Here is a 22,692-nt window from a genome sequence, read left to right on the forward strand (position 1 = left end):
TGATTCAAGGGAGTCTGTCACCAGGAAATCCAAAATATGGGATAATTTTTCAAAACTGGTGTAAAGGGAAACTGAAACCAATCAGATTCCACCTTTTTATTTTGCAAAGGAGCTCTGAAAAATGAAAGGTGGGCTCCGATTGGTTGCTATGGGCATCTAAGGCTGGGTTCACATCACGTTTATAGCCTTCCGTCAGAAGTATACGCCGGGAGGACAGAAGGCTGTAATGTGTCCCACTGTATGGGCATACACTGGGGTATGTTGCTCATACATCTCCTCCCCCTCTTTACCAGTCCTCATCAGCAGCACAGTATTGTGTAGGGGGCATCCCAAGCTTTTCTGCACTCCCTAACTTCCCAGCAGCTTGTCTGTTCACCCTTTCCTCCCTCAGTCTGCTGCACCACTACCGGCAGCAGATGGAGTGAGTTCAGGCTCTGAGACCTTCTGAGAAAGGACATGAGAATTTATATGTCCTCTGTCCTCCTGCCACGACCGCGAGAATTTGTAAATCGCTGTGTGAAAAGCAGGCTGTTCTCCTGCTTTCCACATAGGGATCTGAACAAGCAGCACAACGGAAAGAGGGAGATGGCAGGTTTCTACATTCACACACACCTTCGCTTTTACTAAAGAGCGCTCTTTTTCCTAAAGATGATCAGTGTTCGGGCCCCAGGGTTGTCTTCTCCTCTGCAATCAGCCTGCCTCAGGAGTTCCTTTGACCACTGTCTATACACTGTACTGTATGGGCAGTGATGTCAATGGATCACTCTGAAGGGTCTGTTTAACAGAGGCCAGTGACGGATGCCATACGGAGGCATCCGTCACCCATAGGCTATTATAGCCTCCATTAAAATGATCCTTTTGTTTACAGGACACTGCAGGATGGAAAAGGGCAATCTACTACGTCCACCAGCTAGACGGAGGGCAAAAGGATGCTCTTTTCTCCTCCATCTTACTAATGAAGCCCTATGAACACGTTTAGCGTGTACATCTGGAGGTTCCCTGACATACCAGCTAAATGTACAGTATAAGCTTGGGATGTGAACCCACCCTAAGCCAGTTGTCCGTTACACTACTTTCGATAAATCTCCCCGAATGTTGTAGAGATAGCTCAGTGGAATCTAATGATACCTTTCTAGAGAAAAAATACAGTAAATACATATTCGAATGAGCAGTTAACTGCACTGAGGAGGAACACCAGGCCACTCTGTGCACCCTTGCTCCTCGTGTTTCCTCTGCCAGTCCCTCCCTCTCCCTATCAGTAAAAAAGGAGAGTGAGGAACCAGGAGGAGCCTCCAGGTGCCTCCATCCTCTGCAAGTTTTCTCAGCCATTCAGCAGAGCAGATAGTGGTGACAGCAGGGCTAGCTCCTTTGTAATATGAAGTGCCTTTCCAAGATGTTTAGCAGTTAAGCGCCCATTTGTTTCTGATTCTAGTATTTGAAAAGGTCATTTTGTGGGTGCAATTAGTTTTGCTTTGAATAGGCATCATTCATTTTATCACCCTGAAACATTACCATGTCAGTCTTTTAAAATATCATTAATAGCATTAAAATAGCATTATATGTTTTTAAAATTCTACCTGCTCTACAATAATGAGAAAGAGTCAAATGGGCGTTCGCACTGTATGATGTCTGGTGTCCACTGAGCCCCTCCAGTCATCGCCCAAGCCACACATGCACAGTGCATCGATGTTTACTGTGATACAGCTTTTCACAGTACACCTTGCTCCTCTGAACATGCTGGAGGAGTATAAGGCAATTCCGGAGATTTGGAGAAGCCTGGTGCTGACTATCTATGGTGAATTTGTGGATGTCAAACAAGTGTGGCAGTGGTGGACACCTGCCATATAGTGTAACCGCCCACTTGACTTGAACATACAGCGTTTTAAGAACTGATTTTAGCACTTTTGATAAGCAAGTCTGATAAGACTGTCAGGTCCTCTCTTGGCATGGCGGTGGTTTAGAGTGGTAAAATGACTTGGCAGTTACTAAACTGGCATGACTTTCTTTAGGCTTAGAGCAACACGACGACTACACGTTGCACTCCACTGTAATCTTTGGTCGGGCTGTCTGTATTGCGACTAATGAACATAAATGGGGTCGTGTTGTGACCGATAAGTTAAAAAGCATTAACTAACATATGGAAATGTCTAAATATCAAAGCGAGCAGGGAATTTTTTTTATTACGTACAGTGTGGTTGGGTTCTTAGATTAAGCACAGAGTAGTGCCACAGTTATATTGATTGTAGTGAAAGACGAGGGGTGTGAAACCAGTGACAGTTGCCTGGCTGTCTTGTTGTGCCCATGATGAATACACTCAAGCATAGGTTGTTCATGCTCCTATGAGTAGCATCACCTAAGACTAAATGTAAAGACTGTGAAGAAATATGTCTTTTAGGTTTCTTTTCAAAGTCACACATTTCAGTACCTTGGTAAATTCCTCAGGCTCCTTTATGTCCATAGACCGTGAAGCAAATTCTAATAGCTCCTCAGAGCTCTCCAGGGCATTTGTACATTGGGACAGCTGATTCTAGAAGAGTATGGAGATAGAAGAGGCAATATAAGTAGGAGATTTGAGGTACATTATATCATTGAAAAACAAAAACACTAACACTTAAAGTCTGGTATGTTATTTACTCGAAATGCTCAGATCTTCAGCCATGTCTTGTCCAAAATAAAATAGAACAATTCCGATTTCGAGCCATCATCTCACACTAAAACTAGATCCATCACTTAGAAAGACAATTTACCTATCATATCATTTGGATAGTCTGAGGAAACCAGTAACCCACACAAACATTTAGAGAACATCCAAACTCCTTGCAGATGTTGCCCTTGCCTTGGTTGGGTTCACTCTCAGGATCCTCAAATTTTATTATCCATGTGCTGACATTTTGGAACCTAGGTTTGATGGCAGCAGCATCATGGTGGAGATTTATCAAGACAGGCGCTTTCTGCACTGATCTTGATATAACCTTCACGCCTCATCATAAATTGGGCACATCCTCTGGCAGTCCGTGCACCTGAACAGAAATCTATTGTAGCTCAGAGCTGCCATACATTTCTGGCTTAATTTGCAGCAGAAAACTGGCATAAATTAAAGTAAATTTGTCTCTGCTGTTGGTCACGCTACCTTCTTGCCCCCTGTTGGAAAAGTGGCGAGGGCAACATAAAAAAAGAGGCTCTTGTGATTTTTTATTTTTATTTTTCGAAAAGTCGCAAACACACACTTTGTGAATTTTTAAAGCCACTTTTCTGGTGCAAGGGAGATGATAAATCTCCTGCTATGTGTTGTTGGGCAAGCAAAATTTACATTTATCACTAGCTCCAAAGTGATTTTTGTGCATTAAGGCTGGACAATAATGGGTAAAGTCATCAGAAACTAACCAATTACAACAATTATGTCTATGTGTAATCAGGGCTTAACGGTGACTACATCAACTTTCCTCTCATGTATGTGTGTATATATGTGTGATTCACAGAGGATATAAAGGTCACATAAAGCAGACACTCACCTGTAACTCCTGGGTTTTGTGGGCCTGTTCCTGCTTTATATTGTTAGTCATGCTCTCCTTCATCTCATCCAGCACTGAGTAAAGGCTATCAAACTCTTCATCTAAGTCTGAGAGAACTTTGGTAGAGTTCGCCTTCAAAACAAAACCAACACACATATGGCTACTTTCACACTAGCGTTAATATTTTCCAGTATTGAGATCCGTCACCGGGAATAAAAAGGTCCGTTTTCTCTGACACAATAGAAAACGGATATGTCCTGCATTGACTTTCAATAGAGTTCATGACAGATCCGTCTTGGCTATGTTAAAGATAATTCAACCGGATCCGTTCATAACGGGTGCAGATGGTTGTATTGTCAGTAACGGAAGCGTTTTTTACTAAACCCTGCCGGATCCAGCAAAAACGCTAGTCTGAAAATAGCCCATCACAAGCACTTTTTTTTTATAGATTAATTTAATTAATTCCTTTAAGATTAATAAAATACGATGCACAGGCTCAAGGTATACTAGCACTGGCGAGTTTGTTCTTCTTCCCAATTTTAACTAAACCTTCTGATTTGCTGGAGGGCATTAAAGGGGTTCTACAGTTTGTTTTAACTGATGATCTATCCTCTGGATAGATCATCAGCATCTGATCGGCGGGGGTCCGACACCCAGGACCCCTGCCGATCAGCTGTTTGAGAAGGCAGCGGCGCTCCAGCAGTGCCGCGGCCCTCTCACTATTTACCGCTGGCCCAGTGATGTCACGACTAGTATCAACTGGCCTGGGCGCGGCTAAGCTCTGTTCACCGGTCAGATGCTGATGATCTACCCAGAGACAAACTGCAGAACCCCTTTAATTTAGGCACCAGGCAACCATTTTCCCCCTGTTATATTTCACAGATGCCCATTCTACATAAACATCCCTTTGGGAATTGCTCAAGAAGTCAATTACAATAGCAGAAGGCACCCTGCTCTCTGATCTGGTTAACAGTGCCAGACGATCGCTTGTGCAATGGATTTTGTCAACCCATTAGTCACCACCATACAAATAGCTGTCTGACGCCTATTAGCCAAATAGGACACCAGATGCAATGTTCCTATTGACTTCAAATACGACAAGTAGAAATGAATGTAGGAGGTCTAAAAGGACCGGGCATTTGGAGGAAATTACAGTTGAAAATTAGTGGCATCTGGCAATGCTGTATCTACTGTACTAGAACTTACGACATGCAAATCACCAGAAATGGACTTCAGGGTACTGAAGTCAGAGGATAATATGGGTACATTCACATGACAATAAAAAAAAATAGCAGTTAAAAACAGTTAAAGGCCTCATGCACACGACCGTATGCAATTTGCGGTCCGCAAAAAATACGGATGACATCTGTGTGCATTCCGTATCTTCCTGAACGGAACAGCTGGCCCCCAATAGAACAGTCCTATCCTTGTCCGTAATGCAGACAATAATAGGACATGTTCTATTTTTTTGAGGAACGGAAATATGGAAACGGAATGCACATGGAGTACCTTCCGTTTTTTTTTTTGCGGACCCATTGAAATGAATGGTTCCGTATATGGTCCGCCAAAAAAACGGAACGGACACGGAATAAAAATACGTTCGTGTGCATGAGGCCTAACTGTCAGTTTTTCATGTTGTTTTTTCACTGAGGCTTTTCTAAAAAATAAAAGTTTATAAAAAAGGGCTTCTTTCCACTGTCCTATTTTTGATGGCCGTTATTCATGGCCCCTTTAAAAAAACGTCCATGTGTATAGAACCATGAACTGAAAGCAGAACAGTTTTTCATTGTCATGCGAATGTACTTTCATATTTTGAAATTCGAGTTCAGGTTATAGTATAATCTGAATTGCGTTATGAATTCAGTTACCACGGACCATAACGCAATTCCATGACGGAATGCCTTTAGAGGCATTCCGTTATTCATACCGTCACAATAGAAGTCTATGGCCAGCATAACGGATACCTATGCAGGTGAGAACTCCTGCATAATGGAAACTGGAAGGATCCGTTACGCAGTCCATAGACTTCTATTATGACAAGGCATTCCGGTATGCATTCCGTCATGGAATTGCATTATGGTCCATGGTAACGGAATCCATAACGCAATTCAGATTATACCACAACCCGAACTTGAATTTCAAAATATGAAATTCGCTCATCCCTAGTGTGAATGTAACCTAAAACTTTCACCTCTTTGTCAATGAATTGCTCCAAAGACATACTGATAGGAAATGTAGATTGTGAGCCCCATTGGGGACAGTGTGATGCTAAAGTCTGTAAAGCGCTGCGGAATACAGTAGTGCTATATAAGTGCATAACATAAATAAAATAAAAAATTATAATATTTACTACTACAACAGTTTACTTGTCTCAGTTACCGCACTGTGCCTATGTCCTTCTGAACATGTGACTTCAGATTTTGTGTTATACCATGCCAAGTAGGCTCGAAAGCTGCCTATTTTATCATCTATTCGGTGAGCCATTAAAAGGTAACACATAAAACACTCATTCTTTTACAGTGAATGGATCTGCAGAACTTAAACGGGTGTGTCCCTTCAGCAAGAAGCATTTATCATGTAGAAAAAGTTAATACAAGACACTTACTAATGTATTGTGATTGTCCATATTGCCTCCTTTGCTGGAAGGATTCATTTGTCCATCACATTATACACTGCTCGTATCCATGGTTACGACCACCCTGCAATCCATCAGTGGTGGCCGTTGTGCACACTATAGGAAAAAGTGCCAGCCTCTCTGGTGGCCGGGACTGTGGGTGCTCACATAGTCTGCTGCTTTTTCCTATAGTGTAAAAAGCACGACCACTGCAGGATTGCAGGGTGGTCGTAACCATGGATACGAGCAGTGTATATTGTGATGGAAAAATGCATCCAGCAAAGGAGGCAATATGGACAATCACAATACATTAGTAAGTGCCTTGTATTAACTTTCTCTATGTAATAAATGCTGTTTGCTGAAGTCAGACAACCCCTTTAAAGGGAGTCTGTCATCAGCATTTCACGTTTGTAACCCTTCCCATAGCTTTCAAGCATCCTTACAGTTGATAAAAACGTTACCTTTAACATCAATCCTGGACTTATAAAACATCTTTGTAGCATATGCAAATGGGGGCTCGCAAGTGCCCAGGGGCGGCGTTATGCTCGTAGGTGCCCTGCTAGCTCAGCCTTTGCTTCGCTTCCCCCCACCCCTTCCTTCCCTCCGCCCGCCCATCCTTTCCCTCTGACCGCCTATCTACTAACTTGTTGTTTCGCCGAGATCCCGCGCCTGTGCACTCAGTCCGTCGGCCGGCGCATGCGCATTGTGATGCCCATTCCTTGTACGGCATCACAGTAACTATTGCGCATGCGCCGGCTAACGACGCGAAAACACAACAAAGGAGGCGGTCCATCGGTGCATGTGCATTAATTACTGTGATGCCGTACAAGGAATGGGCATCGCAGTGCGCATGCGCCGGCCGACGGACTGAGTGCGCAGGTGCGGGATCTCGGCGAAACAACAAGTTAGTAGATGGGCGGTCAGAGGGAAAGGATGGGCGGGCGGAGGGAAGGAAGGAAGGGGGGAAGCGAAGAAAAGGCTGAGCTAGCAGGGCACCTATAAGGGTAACGCCGCCCCTGGGCACTTGCGAGCCCTTATTTGCATATGCTACAAAGATGTTTTTTGACGTTTTTATAAGTCCAGGATTGATGCTAAAGGTAACGTTTTTATTAACTGTAAGGATGTTTGAAAGCTATGGGAAGGGTTACAAAGGTGAAATGCTGGTGACAGACTCCCTTTAAGGATATTACTACCGTTCTTCGATTTGACACTCACCTGCACACCTTTAAGGACATGACTTAATGTGTCAATAAAGTTCTGTATTTCATCATTTTTATTTGCAAGTGTAGTAATGATCCTCTGCAAAGCTTCCTACAGACAAAAGAGATGTGAATTAGTATTAGAAATGTAATACACGTAATCATTTCTGTTAAGGGGGTTCACGCTACCCGATGCTCGGGACGATTATTGTGAATGAACATTCCCACTAACACTCATTCCTGATAATCGTCCTTTCTAAAAGTGCCGCAGGTCAGATAATTTAGCTGCTGCAAAAATAATTGTGTCACCCAATGAATGCGCCCTCTGCGGTTTCTTCAGGTGAAACGATCGTTAATGCAGACGGCTAAATGATCATTTCAGGGCAGCAGATTGTGCTGTATGAACTGCCCAGAAACAGTGCATCTGTATTAGGATAGCAGTAGCCATGGCTCGTTCAAATACCGTGTAGGTGATCGCTGCATGTACATACAGATCTTCACCTCCGTAACAAACAGGCAATTGACGGGAAGGTACGGTTCTTTCCCACCAATTAGTTCTCAGTTGAGGATGTAAGGGCTTATGCTCACGACCGTATGTATTTTGTGGTTCGCAAAACACAGATCCGCAAAAAATATGGATGACATCCGTGTAAATTCTGTATTTTGCGGATCGGAACAGCTGGCCCCTAATAGAACAGTTCTATGCTTGTCCGTAATGCGGACAATAATAGGACATGTTTTATTTTTTGAGGAACGGACATACGGAAATGGAATACACATGCAGTAACTTCAGTTTTTTTGCGGATCCATTGAAATGAATGGTTCTGCATACGTTCCGCAAAAAAATTGAATGGACATGGAAAGAAAATTTGTTTGTGTGCATTAGCCCCAAATGCAGCATTAGTATCTCCATGGAAAAGAGGAAAGGGGCTATACACACTTATGGACGGTACCTAGAGTGAGTGCTTCTATTGAGGGATGTAACAGTCTGGGATTCTGCGAATAGCGTGAAATCACAGATTACAGAGCAAATCTTATTATTCTGCCATATAAGCGATAATCCCTCCTAGGACAGTTTAATCTACAAACCATGCTGGTGCCAGGAGAGCCCTTACTGTGAAGCTGCAGGTCAGCTAAGGAGCAATTTATTTAATAGAAGTTATTAGCAATATTGAAGTAGGCCTCCACAAGCATAGAACTGGTTAAAGGGAAGGAAAAGATGACAACAGTATTGGAACACACATGTTAATTCCTCCCTTAAAACAAATGTTTTCATAAGAAACATGTTTGAATTGGTGGATATGCACAGCAGCAGATGGTGGTAAAATGCGATCTTCAGCACACTACCAGGACACACTTAGAAAGAAGTCAGGAGCCAGTACATTAATAATATAGGAGCCAGCATTATCATTTAGGAAGCCTATGAGACTATACAGTTACTGACCTCATTGTAATATTTGTTAGCAGCACTAACTCCCTGGTTGGATACCTTTCAAGACATCATTTCACCAATAGTATGTGCCAATTCTAGCTTATACCAGTTTTTTTCATACAGCAGCACTGTTTATCAATAAGTTATTCAATCCGGTAATCAGGCCAAAGGTCAGGGCAGGCACAACAGGGTGAATCCGAGAGTCAGATCACACAGCAAAGGTTCAAAATCCGATAAGAATGTAGTATAGCACACGGGAGATCAGAATGTAGCATAGCGCAGTTTCACAGGGAACTAGCAAGCTATAAACACTATTGCTCAGGCACCTTCCCATAGGGGAAGGTGCCTTAAATACCATAGGGAGGTCAGCCATAAGCTGGGACAGATTTGGCTGTTCTTGCCCTGGCCCTTTAAGAGTCAGAGAGAGTGCCCCCGCTCTATGGGCAACAAGAGCCACAGCAGGAGAAGAGAAATCTGCAGCCAGAATGGAGTGGCCGAGCAGCGCTACTCTAGTGGCCATTCCCCCCAGGAAGAAGTTGGGAAGAGTCGATGGAAACAGACCACAAGACGACGAGAGCATGGGATGGAGTTAATGTTCCGGCAGTGGAATAGGCAGGCACAGACTGTCGGTATTATAGCAACCACTAAGATGGGGCTCAAATAAAGTATTTGTATTCTCCGGAGCAGGACGCAACAGAAGTATGTGTAGTGCATGCAGCGTTTTCTGTCCAGTGTCAGAACTAATGTGCTGGATGCTATGAATGATCCCACAGAAGACTGTGGGATCAGTTCTGATATCAGTCTGCTTCCAGTGTTTCTGTACCGTCCACGCTGTAGAGAAGTGAATGGCCATGTATATGTGAACATCTCCAAACACTGTAGGTAATTTCATTCCTGCATCAGGCACCAGGCTTCTTCATTCCCGGTGTACCTCCATCTAGGGTTAGTTCACACATGCCCGTTAATTAATTTTGATTCTGTCTTCCAAAACTGCATGTAGAAACCTGACTGTGTGGCCGTACCCTAAGATCAGAAACATTAGCCACAATATTAGCCCTATCAAATGACACTGAGTGTAATCCTTGTGCAAATCTGCTGCACACCCATAGCACATCCACAGCAACACTGCCCCCGGGTTCCCCAGGTTCTCCTCTGGTTATGTTGCAGTATTCATCCATTGACTTCCATAGGGAATATTGTAACCATAACTAATCCAGCCTAATGGCTTATGAACTAATGTAGTTCTGTGCGCTAGGCACTCTGTAAGCTACTGTACGGTGCCTATGTGATATGTAATAAGACGTTTTACTGTACACTTACATATATAGAAAGCATAAAAGATAGATAATACTTCTCTTTTCTTGAACCCATTCATGGTTTTAGCTTCAAAAACAGCATCGGAAAACAAGTATTTCAATAGGAAATCTGTATGTTAAACATACTGTATTTGTTTTTTCCCACTTTGCAGTTTTAAAAATTGTACCCCAGAATTAAAGGAAGTGTCCTGACCATTTTGGACGCAGAATCCATGTCCAGAATTTCCACTGATAATGAGCAGGAATGAAAATCCTTGCCGAAACACTGAAACCATGTAAAAAACGCATCAGAAAAAAAATTGCATGCAAAAAAGTGAATGGGTCCAAGTGTGCAGATGGCGGGCACACGGTCGAGCCAGTGCATTGCGGCCCACAGCACGGGCATGGCCGGCACATGGCCCTTATACTGTAGCGTTTCAGAGCAAAACATTGCTGCTAGAAAGCAGGGAACCTATCGTCATTTCATGTTGCCTGTCATTCGGACGGCATGAATCTCCGGGTGGGTTCACTCTAAATACACCTGAATGTATGAGATCATAGCAGGGAGAATACTATGTAAACGTGTCCATATATCACCGTTACCTCCTGGACCAGTCATGTTTTATAAATGACCGCTGTTCTTTCTATTTGGACAGATGTCAATACAGTAATAACTGGGGCTGAATTAACATTACAGATGAGAGCACTGTATGGCAGCTCACTGCTCACCAGCAATGTACCCCTGCAGATGGCACAAGTATACAGAAGTCAATCATCCTGAATATATAAAGGTTTGCCAGTCTATACATAGCACTGATAAAGGAGAAGTGGGCAGCGCTGTGCAGGTAGGTGGGTTTGTGCGCTTGACCTTACTTGCTAATTCCTCTCCGTGCAATATGTACACATGGATTCCATCCATAATCCGCCTGCTCTCTAGGATCAGTAAATGCACAGAGGGCTTCTGGACAGTTTCTGGTTTCCCTGCATCACGTTACAGCAGCTCCTCTATAAATAACCAAGTCCAGTGCTCTCAGCTCTGTCAGTGTGCCATGTCTTTTATAGGCAGTGCTATTGGGTCAATTCTATCCCATAGGTGGCCTGTGTATAGTAATTAGGCTCCATGCATACAGCATGTGCAGATTTTGGTCCGAAAAGCACAGATCCGTAAAATATGGATACCTTCCATGTGCATTCTGCATTTTTCTCAATAGGAAGAGCTATTCTCCTCCACAATACAGACAAGGATAGGACATGTTCTACAACTTGTGGAGCGGCTATATGGAAACACAAAAATAGGTGTGAGCATGGCCCCACGGAAATGAATGGGTCAATGTGGTATCTGCAAAACTTCACACGGATGAAAAATACAGTTGTGTACATGAAGCCTGAATCACGTATCAGTGAGTGACGGATGTGTGCTATGTTCTTCACGGAATTTAATGGGTAGATTCAGACTTCCGAGCAAAGCTTGCACTACCATTTTCTGGACCAAACACATTCATATAAGGCTATAGGTCTGTGTTTATTCTGTTTTCATGGACCACTGGCAGATGGAGGGCAAAATACAGACACACGTACAGCACGGACATCATCACGGATTAAAAACTGACAGAAAACAGACATAAATGTGTTAATAAGGCCTAAAGGGCCCTTTACATGGGCCAAGAATCTGCCAGATTTCTAACGAGCGTTCATAGGAACGCTCATTAGCAATTATCTTGTGGTGTAAAGGGGCCACTGATTACCAGATGAACGAGCAAATTGTAAATTGCCGTTTGCCAGCAGTAGATTGTGGAAGTAGGGTGGGCAGCACTGACCAGACCAGGATGAGGATGGCTTTTTAAAAAAATATATTTAACCCTTTGTAACCATTGTTTTAAACAGCATTATTCGGAAAACCCCTTTTAACATATTGTGTAGACACTCTTATGGCACCTACTTGGGAGGGCAGGCAGCTGTACATAGCGCCATAAACTTATGTTCATTAGGGTACTTTGTGGATGCTATCATTAACTGGTGACAGAGTCCCTTTTAGTGTGTCCTAATGGAATGAAAGAAACCTACAGGAATTTTCTGGGTCTTTTGTATTTATCACCTATCTTCCGTATAGGTCATCAAAACCTGATTGGTGGGGGGCTGGCTCTTGGCACTCCCACTGGTCAGCTGCTTACCAAGCACAGCGCCACCTCAATGGGACTATGCTGTTCTTAGGCCATGTGACGTCAAAGTCCTAGGAAGAGGCCTTTTTAAAACAGCTGATCAGCAGGAGTGCTGGGAGTCGGACCCCAACGATGGGATATTTATTAATCTCAGAAAACCCCTTTATTAATTACTGTATACATTTTAACATGAATTATATGGCATCACATGGCCTGCTCTTTAGGCTTGGAGAAAATGTATACAGTCCTATACACAGGATCACAGACACCAAGTCGTATACGACCCTGTACATCCGGTCACCTTAGCAGTGGAAAAGTGAAGGCCAGCAATGACTAGAATGAACATCTCTACGAGACCTCTAACTAATGAATGCGAGATTAAAATGGATTTGTTCCTCACGGCAGATGAGCGTGTTAATTGAATTACTCCAAGCTTCCCTTACATCTCCAGTCACAATGACTAATCTGGTCAACTTGGCAAATGTAGTATTTCTCATGTTATTAGCCAACTGCCTCTTGTGATAACATCATGCAGACATGACATTCCTTGTCTGAATAAAAAAAACCAGCAAAGCCATTTCCAGAAACCTAGTAGGTAAATTCTTATCAAAAGTTTTTGGCAACAGCAGGCACCAAGCTGCTTCCACTTCATGCTCAGCATCACAACCGTGCACTACACACAAGCTGATACAAGCACCAACAATCTCTAGAAGTCCAGAATGCACAAGCGAGGATAGCTAGATGTCCTGCCTAAGGGCGTATTCCCATTTTAAAATGTTGTTAGCACCACAAAAAGTGGGTGTGTTGTTGTTGGACCTCACTATGGGGTAATGGCCTCCCATGGCCCGGCAAATTTACTAAAAGTAAATGGTATAAACTATAGCTAAAATCTATGTCAGCTCATAGATAGGGATGTGCGAACTTGTGTTTCAAGTTCAGCGTACAAGTTTTGGGTTATCTAAGAATTCCATTATGGATTTCGCATCCACAGAAGTTAGAAGTTATGGTCCATGGTAGCGGAATCCATAAAGGAATTCTTAGATAACCCAAACCTTGTATGCCGAACTAGAAAACAGAAGTTCACTCAACACTACTCATAGACTGAACTGAACCTCTTAATAAATTAGGCACGTCATACTCCCAGACAAACTAGATCACAACTGCCCTATGAAACACCAGTCTTGACCAATTCCCTGAATTGAAAGTGATCCTCTCTCCGTGATTCTCCTGAATTAAATCACCAAAAATTATGTCAGAATGATATTTTTATTTTATTTTTTTTGTTGAATTTCCAAATTTTAGGATCAATTCACTGCAAAAATATCTGGACCAAGTTACAACCTTGTTAGGAAGCTTCTTAACCGGAGGTGGACACATAAGGGTCCATTCACACGTCCGCAACTGTTTTGCGGACCGCACATGGCCGGCACTATAATAGAAATGCCTTTTCTTGTCCGTGTCTGCGCACAAGAATAGGACATGTTTTATTTTTTTACGGGAACGCGGAATGTCAGTGAAAATGAATGGGTCCGCACCCATTCCGCAAAATTGGGGAACGGATGCGGACCCATTTTCCAGACGTGTGAATGGACCCTAAGAGTCCATTTACACGACCGCAACTGTTTTGCAGTCTGCAAATTGCAGATCCGCAAAACACGGACACTGGCCATGTGCGTTCCGCATTTTTCGGACCGCACATGGCCGGCACTATAATAGAAATGCCTTTTCTTGTCTGTGGATGCGGACAAGAATAGGATATGTTATATTTTTTTGCGGACGTGAAAATGAATGGATCTGCACCAGTTCCGTAAAATTGCGGAACAGATGCGGACCCATTTTGCGGACGTGTGAATGGACCCTTACTCTAGGCTTTACACGCCAGTAGGCGACAGCAGAAAATCCCCACCCGTATGGACTATCTGGAAAAGGTTTACTATATACACCCCTGCTATGACAGGCTCTCTCACCCCTTTCTATCATCCCATGCATACTCCACATGGTGAATCTGGTGGGCTGTGAGACCACGCCCCCTCCTCTAAGCCTTGCCCACTTTTGTGAGAATAGTCGAATACACCATAGAAGTGGTGTGAAACCAATGATAAACCTGCTCCTATGAACCTGTCATGTCGTGAGGTAACAGAGCTGGCAAACAGATCTGCTCATGTGGACTATGAAACACAAGAAGGGCCATTTATCAAGCTGTGTATACCACTACTGTGGCATTAAAAGTTTGGAAATGATGGCGCACACCATATTTCCATCATAATTTGTGACTTTTTGAGCTTCTCAACAGTTTTCTAAGGCTAGTTTCACACTAGCGGCAAGGGACTCCGGCAGGCTGTTCCGGCTGGTGAACAGCCTGCCGGAGGTCCGTGCCGCTAGTGTGAAAGTACTCTAAAGTGGCAAGAAAAAGTGGTGAGGCTTAGCAGGAATGGAGCCTACCGCGGCCTGATGGATTTCTTATAAGGGCTCTTTCACACTTGCGTTCTTGTCTTCCGGCATAGAGTTCCGTCGTCGGGGCTCTATGCCGGAAGAATCCTGATCAGGATTATCCTAATGCATTCTGAATGGAGAGAAATCCGTTCAGGATGCATCAGGATGTCTTCAGTTCCGGAACGGAACGTTTTTTGGCCGGAGAAAATACCGCAGCATGCTGCGCTTTTTGCTCCGGCCAAAAATCCGGAACACTTGCCGCAAGGCCGGATCCGGAATTAATGCCCATTGAAAGGCATTGATCCGGACTTAAGCTAAACGTCGTTTCGGCGCATTGCCGGAGCCGACATTTAGCTTTTTCAGAGTGGTTACCATGGCTGCCAGGACGCTAAAGTCCTGGCAGCCATGGTAAAGTGTAGCGGGGAGCGGGGGAGCAGTATACTTACCGTCCGTGCGGCTCCCCGGGCGCTCCAGAGTGACGTCAGGGCGCCCCAAGCGCATGGATCATGTGATCACATGGATCACGTCATCCATGCGCATGGGGCGCTCTGACGTCATTCTGGAGCGCCCCGGCAGCCGCACGGACTGTAAGTATACTGCTCCCCCGCTCCCCGCTCCTACTATGGCAACCAGGACTTTAATAGCGTCCTGGGTGCCATAGTAACACTGAACGCATTTGGAAGACGGTTCCGTCTTCAAATGCTTTCAGTACACTTGCGTTTTTCCGGATCCGGCGTGTAATTCCGGCAAGTGGAGTACACGCCGGATCCGGACAACGCAAGTGTGAAAGAGGCCTAACTGTTTACTATACATCATATCTAGGGATGAGCGAATAACTTAAGAAATTAAGTTATACTGTAAAAAAACATTTCCCGAACTAGGGTTCGGTTCCAAGGTACCACTTGGAACCGAACCCTGGTTCGGAAAATGTTTTTTTACAGTATAAATAAATGTCTTAAGTTATTATGCGAAGTCTCGCGAGACTTCGCGAAGCAATAACTTCGGCTCATCGTAGCCAATACATTCTAATACTGTAAGGAGCTCCTTCTCCGTACAGTATTAGAACAAAGTTTTATGCAAATCGACTTTGGATGTTTCATCCGAAGTCGATTCGCTCATCTCTAATCATATCTCAAGTCTACACTAGCCACTAGATGGCGTAGGTTTCAGTTTCTGGCGCATGGACTGACAGAGATGCGCCTCATTTGTTAAGAGGCTTCTGCACAGAGGGATGAAGACTAGCGCATGGGAGTCAGTCCAGATAAATCTATCCCAGTGGTTATCCAACTGTATCTACATTTCATACCCTCTCCTGCAAGCAAACACACAAGACGTTATTATCACGGGAAGTTGCGGCTGGTTATATGAATGTGCTTCTTCAGTTAGACTCTGTTCACACCTAATGTATCCACAGGACCCCATTTACCCCTGTATGCCAATAAAGGAAGGAAAGAAAAGACACTGTTAGGCCTCATGCACACACGTAGTTTTTGTCAACATCCGATCTGCATTTTTTGTGGGTCGGATGCAGACCCATTCATTTAAATGGGGCTGCAAAAGATGAGGACAGCACTCCGTGTGCTGTCCCTATCCATATGTCCGATCCATGCCCCTTTCCACCCTCCAAAAAAAAGAACATGTCCTATTCTTGTCCGTTTGGCGGACAATAGGCGTTTGTAAAATGCAGAATGCATGCGGCCAGTATCCATGTAGACATACATTTAGATTTAGAGGATTATAAATGTGTCTTCAGCATATGGTTCTCGGAATAAAAATGTCATTTGTCACAGTCCTTTAGATGGAGACAAGCATGCCATCAATAACGGAGGAGATGGTCCTACCACATTACGTAGGAATGACCAAATCAATAGCCAGGAAGCTTTCATTAGAAGCAATGGTATCCATAATGGAGCAGTCTGAAAATACTGTGATCCAGGGAATTCAGCAGACCACATCTGAGGGCTCTAGTGTAGCTCTTCCTTCCCTCCCCCTCCCTCCATAAGCCAAGGGAGCCAAAATTGCCCTTGGAATATGAGGAACTTTTGACTTAATGAATATTTGTCTTTTTTCAACCTATTTATAAAAAAAAAAAAGGAGTTTGTCAGCAGTTTTGATCACGCTAAACTGCAGACAACACTACACAGGAGCTGGGGAGAGCAGGGCAAACATACTTTTTGTGGAGGTTTGCATAATCAGAAAAAGTGTGAATATGAAGTTTTAGGCTCAGTTCACACGAGCGTGTCCGGATAAGGTCCGGATGCATTGCGGCAAACCCGCGCGAGTAGGTACCCAATTGCAGTCAGTTTTGACTGCGATTGCATTCCGTTTTTCAGTTTTTATCGCGCGGGTGCAATGCGTTTTGCACGAGCGTTATAAAAAACTGACTGTGGTACCCAGACCCAAACTTCTTCACAGAAGTTCAGGTTTGGGTTCGGTGTTGTATAGATGTTATTATTTTCCCTTATAACATGGTTATAAGGGAAAATAATAGCATTCTTTAATACAGAATGCTTAGTAGGTGGTTAATTGAGGGTTAAAAAAATAATAATAATTAACTCACCTTCTCCTCTTGATCGCGTAGCTGCCGGTCTCTTCTTACTTCTTTAATCATGAGCTGCCGGCTAAAGGACCTGTGGTGACGTCATATCACATGGTCCAATCACACCGTGATGGACCATGTGATTGGACCATGTGATATGACGTCACCACAGGTCCTTTAGCCGGCAGCTCATGATTAAAGAAGTAAGAAGAGACCGGCAGCGATGGACCATGTGATTGGACCATGTGATATGACGTCACCACGGGTCTTTAGCCGGCAGCTCATGATTAAAGAAGTAAGAAGAGACCGGCAGCTACGCGATCAAGAGGAGAAGGTGAGTTAATAATTATAATTTTTTTAACCCTCAATTGACCACCTACTAAGCATTCTGTATTAAAGAATGCTATTATTTTCCCTTATAACCATGTTATAAGGGAAAATAATACAGTGAATAGACTGTCATCTTAGCAACCGTGCGTAAAAATCGCACCGCATCCGCACTTGATTGTGGATGCTTGCGATTTTTACTCAGCCCCATTCACTTCTATGGGGCCTGCGTTGACACTTTGCTGGATCAGTGGGTGGGATGTGCATCTGCACACTTCTCTCTCTCTCCCTGCCTTACACCAATCTGTGTGATCAGTGCAGACAGGAGAGAAGCGTGAACATTCATGGAGAGGACTCTATGCTGAAGGTCCTAAGCAGCAGTAAAAGGAACTAAAACCTCCAATTAACTGCAGCTGAAGGACCTTTTATGATGGCATGAGTGGGAGGGGAAAGACCAAGAAGACTATGCTGCCGCCACTAGTGTACAGATAATTGTATGGGTCTATATACAAGCAGCAGAGCTGAGTGTGTAAATGCAGCAGAGCTGTGTGCAAGCAGCAGTACTCTGTGTGTGCTGCAGAGCAATGTGTGTATAATGTGTGTACTGCAGAGCTCTGTGTGTGTGTATAATGTGTGTACTGCAGAGCTCTGTGTGTGTGTATAATATGTCTACTGCAGAGCTCTGTGTGTGTATAATGTGTCTACTGCAGAGCTCTGTGTGTGTGTATAATGTGTCTACTGCAGAGCTCTGTGTGTGTGTATAATGTGTCTACTGCAGAGCTCTGTGTGTGTGTATAATGTGTCTACTGCAGAGCTCTGTGTGTGTGTATAATGTGTCTACTGCAGAGCTCTGTGTGTGTGTATAATGTGTCTACTGCAGAGCTCTGTGTGTGTGTATAATGTGTCTACTGCAGAGCTCTGTGTGTGTATAATGTGTGTACTGCAGAGCTCTGTGTGTGTATAATGTGTGTACTGCAGAGCTCTGTGTGTGTGTATAATGTGTGTACTGCAGAGCTCTGTGTGTGTGTATAATGTGTCTACTGCAGAGCTCTGTGTGTGTGTATAATGTGTCTACTGCAGAGCTCTGTGTGTATAGTATCCATAGCAATCATGAGTGTGTGTATAATGTGCAGGCTGTGTGTATAGAAGAGCAGTGATAGGGGAGTGTCTATGTAACTAGCTGGTGGGAGGAGCTATAAACTAGCTGGGTGTTATTAGGGGCAGTGATAGGGGAGTGTATGTAACTAGCTGATGGGAGGAGCTATAAACTAGCTGGGTGTTATTAGGGGCAGTGATAGGGGAGTGTCTATGTAACTAGCTGGTGGGAGGAGCTATAAACTAGCTGGATGTTAGGGGCAGTGATAGGGGAGTGTCTATGTAACTAGCCAATGGGAGGAGCTATAAACTAACTGGGTGTTATTAGGGGCGGCACTGGAGCTGAGGTAGAGAAAGAAGTGCATCATGGGTTTGGTTGGATACAACAGGAGGTGCTGCATACAGGATGGAAACAAACCAGAGTTATTTATTTAGGCTAGTTTCACACTAGCGGCACGGACCTCCGACAGGCTGTTCCGGCAGGTTAACAGCCTATCGGATCCGTCCTGCTGCTAGTTCACGTGTGCCCCTGGACTGCTGCTCCATCCCCATTGACTATAACGGGGGCGGAGTTCCAGTGGCAGCACGGCAGCGCACGGTGAGAGGTCGCCGGACTAAAAATACGACATGCAGTACTTTTAGTCCGGCTGCCTCTCGTCATGCTGCCGCTGGAACTCCGCCCCCATTATAGTCAATGGGGACGGAGTGGCAGTCCAGGGGCACACGTGAACTAGCGGCAGGACGGATCCGACAGGCTGTTCACCCGCCGGAACAGCCTGCCGCTAATGTGAAAGTAGCCTTACGTGGTAAAAACGGGTCAGGAGAGTCCAAATTGAAAAAGAAGAAAGCGTGGGGATTTTGTACATGAGGCAAGTAACCATAAAAACCATAGTAATCCCAGAAAACCCCTCTAAAGTAAAGTCCACATAGCAAGAAACATTACAATCTGAAGGTCCAGCACATTTCTACAACTGAGAGCGCTAGGAGAGATCCTACTGTATGGATATATATAGCGAGGCAGATGAAACCCTATTCTGCATCGGCTATTATGAGCATGTGACTGCCTGTAATGCTCCTGTGCTGGAAGAGACCGGTCAAACAACCGCCAGATGCACAGACATATCTATAGTCCTATAGCGTTAATGCGGACAGCCTCCCTTTAGTTCAGGACATGTGAACACTGCTCTATCAAAGCTGATGTCATTTCCCTGATTTAGAAGACAAGCAGCCATACAAGAAACAGGACACTTTCTATTGCGGTGGAACCAGAGCTCTACCATGTGACCTCTATTCGCTCTGCCGACTGGCTTAGACCGCTTTCACATATGCGTTTCTCTTTTCCGGTATTGTCTCCATTCATTGTCAATGGGGACAGAACAGAATGCTCCAAAATGCATTCCGTTGCGTTACCATACCGGAGAGCATGCTGCAGTTTTCTCTCCGCCATGGGCTGCGGCCTGACATACAATGCAAGTCAACGGGGACGGATCCGTCATGACCCACAGTGCAAGTCACCGTTTTCTCTGACACAATAGAAAACGGGAACGTCCCCTATTGACTTTCAATGGTTTTAATGCCGGCTCCTTCATGGTCATTTAAAAGATAATACAGCCGGATCCGTTCATAACGGGTGCAGACGGTTGTGTTATCAGTAACGGAAGCGTTCTTGCTGACCCAACAAAAAATGCTAGTGTGAAAGTAGCCTTACAGAAAAGGGAGTGGCATACATACATAAGAGAGGTTTTTAAAGGGATTGTCCAGGTTAATTTTTAAAAGGCACTATAGCTACTAAAATAGTAGTAAAAAACCCTGATACTCCCCTCTTTGTTACAGCACAGCCGCTCTGTCCTCCCTCTGACTGGCTGCGGGGTCACATGCCGCGTACAATCACTTGTCTTAGTGGTATCAAGCATATACCACTGAGGACAGTTACTGGCTTACAGTGGTCACGTGCGGCATAAAGGGGGCATCATCATGGCTGCAGCATCAGCGCTGACCCCAAGGGGGTTCAGAATGGTGAATGGTTTATTATTTTAATACCTTCACTGCCTCTTTTAATGCCATTTTCACACAGTCACACCACAGGTGTTTCCATTTCCAAACCAGGTGTGGCGTCTACACAGAACAGGTGCAGATCTCCTATCTGTGGAGGCTTCACTTCTGGTTTTGGCTCACAATTACCGATGAAAATCACGGATCGAACCCTGACCAAACACTGACTATGTGAAAGCGGCCTCAGTGGTTGAGTAGTGATTTTCATCAGTTATTGTGAGCCAAACCAGGAGGGGGTCCTACTCCGAGATGAGGCATAATGAAAGATCTGCACCTGTTCTGCGTCTTTGATCCGCACCTGGTTTTGACTAACAATGGCCTCATGCACACGGCCGTTGTTTTTTGGCGGCTCGGATGCGGACCCATTCACTTCAATGGGGCCGCAAAAGATGCGGACAGCACATGGAGTTGCTCTGTTCCGTGGCCCTGCAAAAAATATATAACCTGTCCTATTCTTGTCCGTTTTGCGGACAAGAATAGGCAGTTATATCAATGGCTGTCCGTGCCGTTACGCAAATTGCGGAACGCACACGGACGCCATCTGTGTTTTGCGGATCCGCAATTTGCGGCCCGCAAAACACACAATGGTCGTGTGCATGTAGCCAATCACTGATCAAACACTGACTGTGTGAAAGCAGCCTTAGCCTCTAATGCTCTCATTTACTGTGATCTAAATACAGTAATATATTTGATATTGTCACTAGTGGGCAAGTCTCAACTTCAGATACCCACAAGTATACGTGCCAGCCTCGCCAACAGCAGCAATTATCCCACCTACATCTTCCACCCCTCTAGGAGCACTGCAGCTAGTGCAAAACCAATACCGGGCTGTGTATACCCACATTTCTACCAACTTTTCTAAAACAGCCTGTGGGCCAGCGCTGACCTCTCCCAGGTCAATCCCATGCCACACCCCGGGCATGCCCATATTGTGAAGGACAACCCACAAGGTGCACGGTGCCTACGACATTCCCAGGGTGATTTTATGCCATCTACCTATCCACTTACAATAGGCACCCACCCTGTGGCATCCTCACCAGCAGATGAGACCAGCTGGGCATACCCCCACACAAGCACCTGCTCCTGGTGCATAATGACACAGGAGGAAGACAAGGCCATAGATGCTCAGCCACCATCACACCCCTGACACCCACCCACACCCAGTGCAGACAATAAGTGCAAACTCATCCACCATGCTAGGACCTAGACATCAATACCAGGGGGCACTGACTGGTGCCAGCACTACAGGGGGCACTGACTGGTGCCAGCACTACAGGGGGCACTGACTGGTGCCAGTCTACAGGGGCAGAAGCACATGATTTGGGAGGACACAGACACATGCGACCCACGCCCATGATGTGCCCGCATCCTCTCTCCCACCCATCACCATGCAGACGGCTGCACCTATTGTCCCGCACACCAGCAGCAATGAATGAGCGGGCTGCTACTGCTGTTTATATACCTGAACGTGACCTAGACAGTGCAGCACGGCTGGCACCAGTGCGGGCAGGGGCAGATGCACCTATATAAATAACATGCAGCTTACTTTCTGCGTATCCATTGCCAGGCCCGGCTCTTCCAGGCTTTGTACAAGAGGATGCGTGAAGTGGAGAAAGAATAGCTGACTGGCGAGGATGAGCGAGCAGCCGCAGCTCCGCCCCCTCCTCCTCCCGGCAGGTCTCAGAGCACAGGACCAGCTAGAAAGGAGAGCCACCATCGAGACGTTGGAGGACCGAGACAGAGCGCCTCCCGGCTGTACTATAGAGTACAGAGATGCTGCTAAGAAACTACGCCCATGCGACGAAACCAGCGTAAGCCATTTTGTTTAAGGGCAATTTTTTTTTATTTTGAGGATTAGTGGGGAGAAAAGTGTGGGGAAAGTGTTTTTTTTTGTATAAGTTTCATTTTCTTCCATTTTCTGTCTGCCTTTTTTTTTCTTGCTTCTTCTTTGTCTATTCTGAACCTTAGTTTATATACATAAGATACCCATATAACAGTGCCTTTATTAGATGACAAGCCCTATTGTCCAGCCCCT

The 22,692-nt window shown here is 44.8% G+C and overlaps 1 protein-coding gene across 1 annotated transcript in view; it reads right to left on the bottom strand.

The window, feature by feature from the left end:
- The window catches only part of FSD1L (fibronectin type III and SPRY domain containing 1 like), a 64,280-nt gene extending 41,919 nt beyond the window's left edge, over positions 1–22,361 (bottom strand). Inside the window, 4 exon segments of the mRNA XM_040417210.1 lie at positions 2,426–2,527; positions 3,513–3,644; positions 7,342–7,437; positions 22,204–22,361. Of these exon segments, the coding sequence (XP_040273144.1) occupies positions 2,426–2,527; positions 3,513–3,644; positions 7,342–7,437; positions 22,204–22,218 (345 nt within the window). The 5' untranslated portion in view covers positions 22,219–22,361.
- Positions 22,362–22,692: the final 331 nt, after the last annotated feature.

The sequence above is a fragment of the Bufo bufo genome, chromosome 2 (assembly GCF_905171765.1).
Source record: "Bufo bufo chromosome 2, aBufBuf1.1, whole genome shotgun sequence".
NCBI lineage: Eukaryota > Metazoa > Chordata > Amphibia > Anura > Bufonidae > Bufo > Bufo bufo.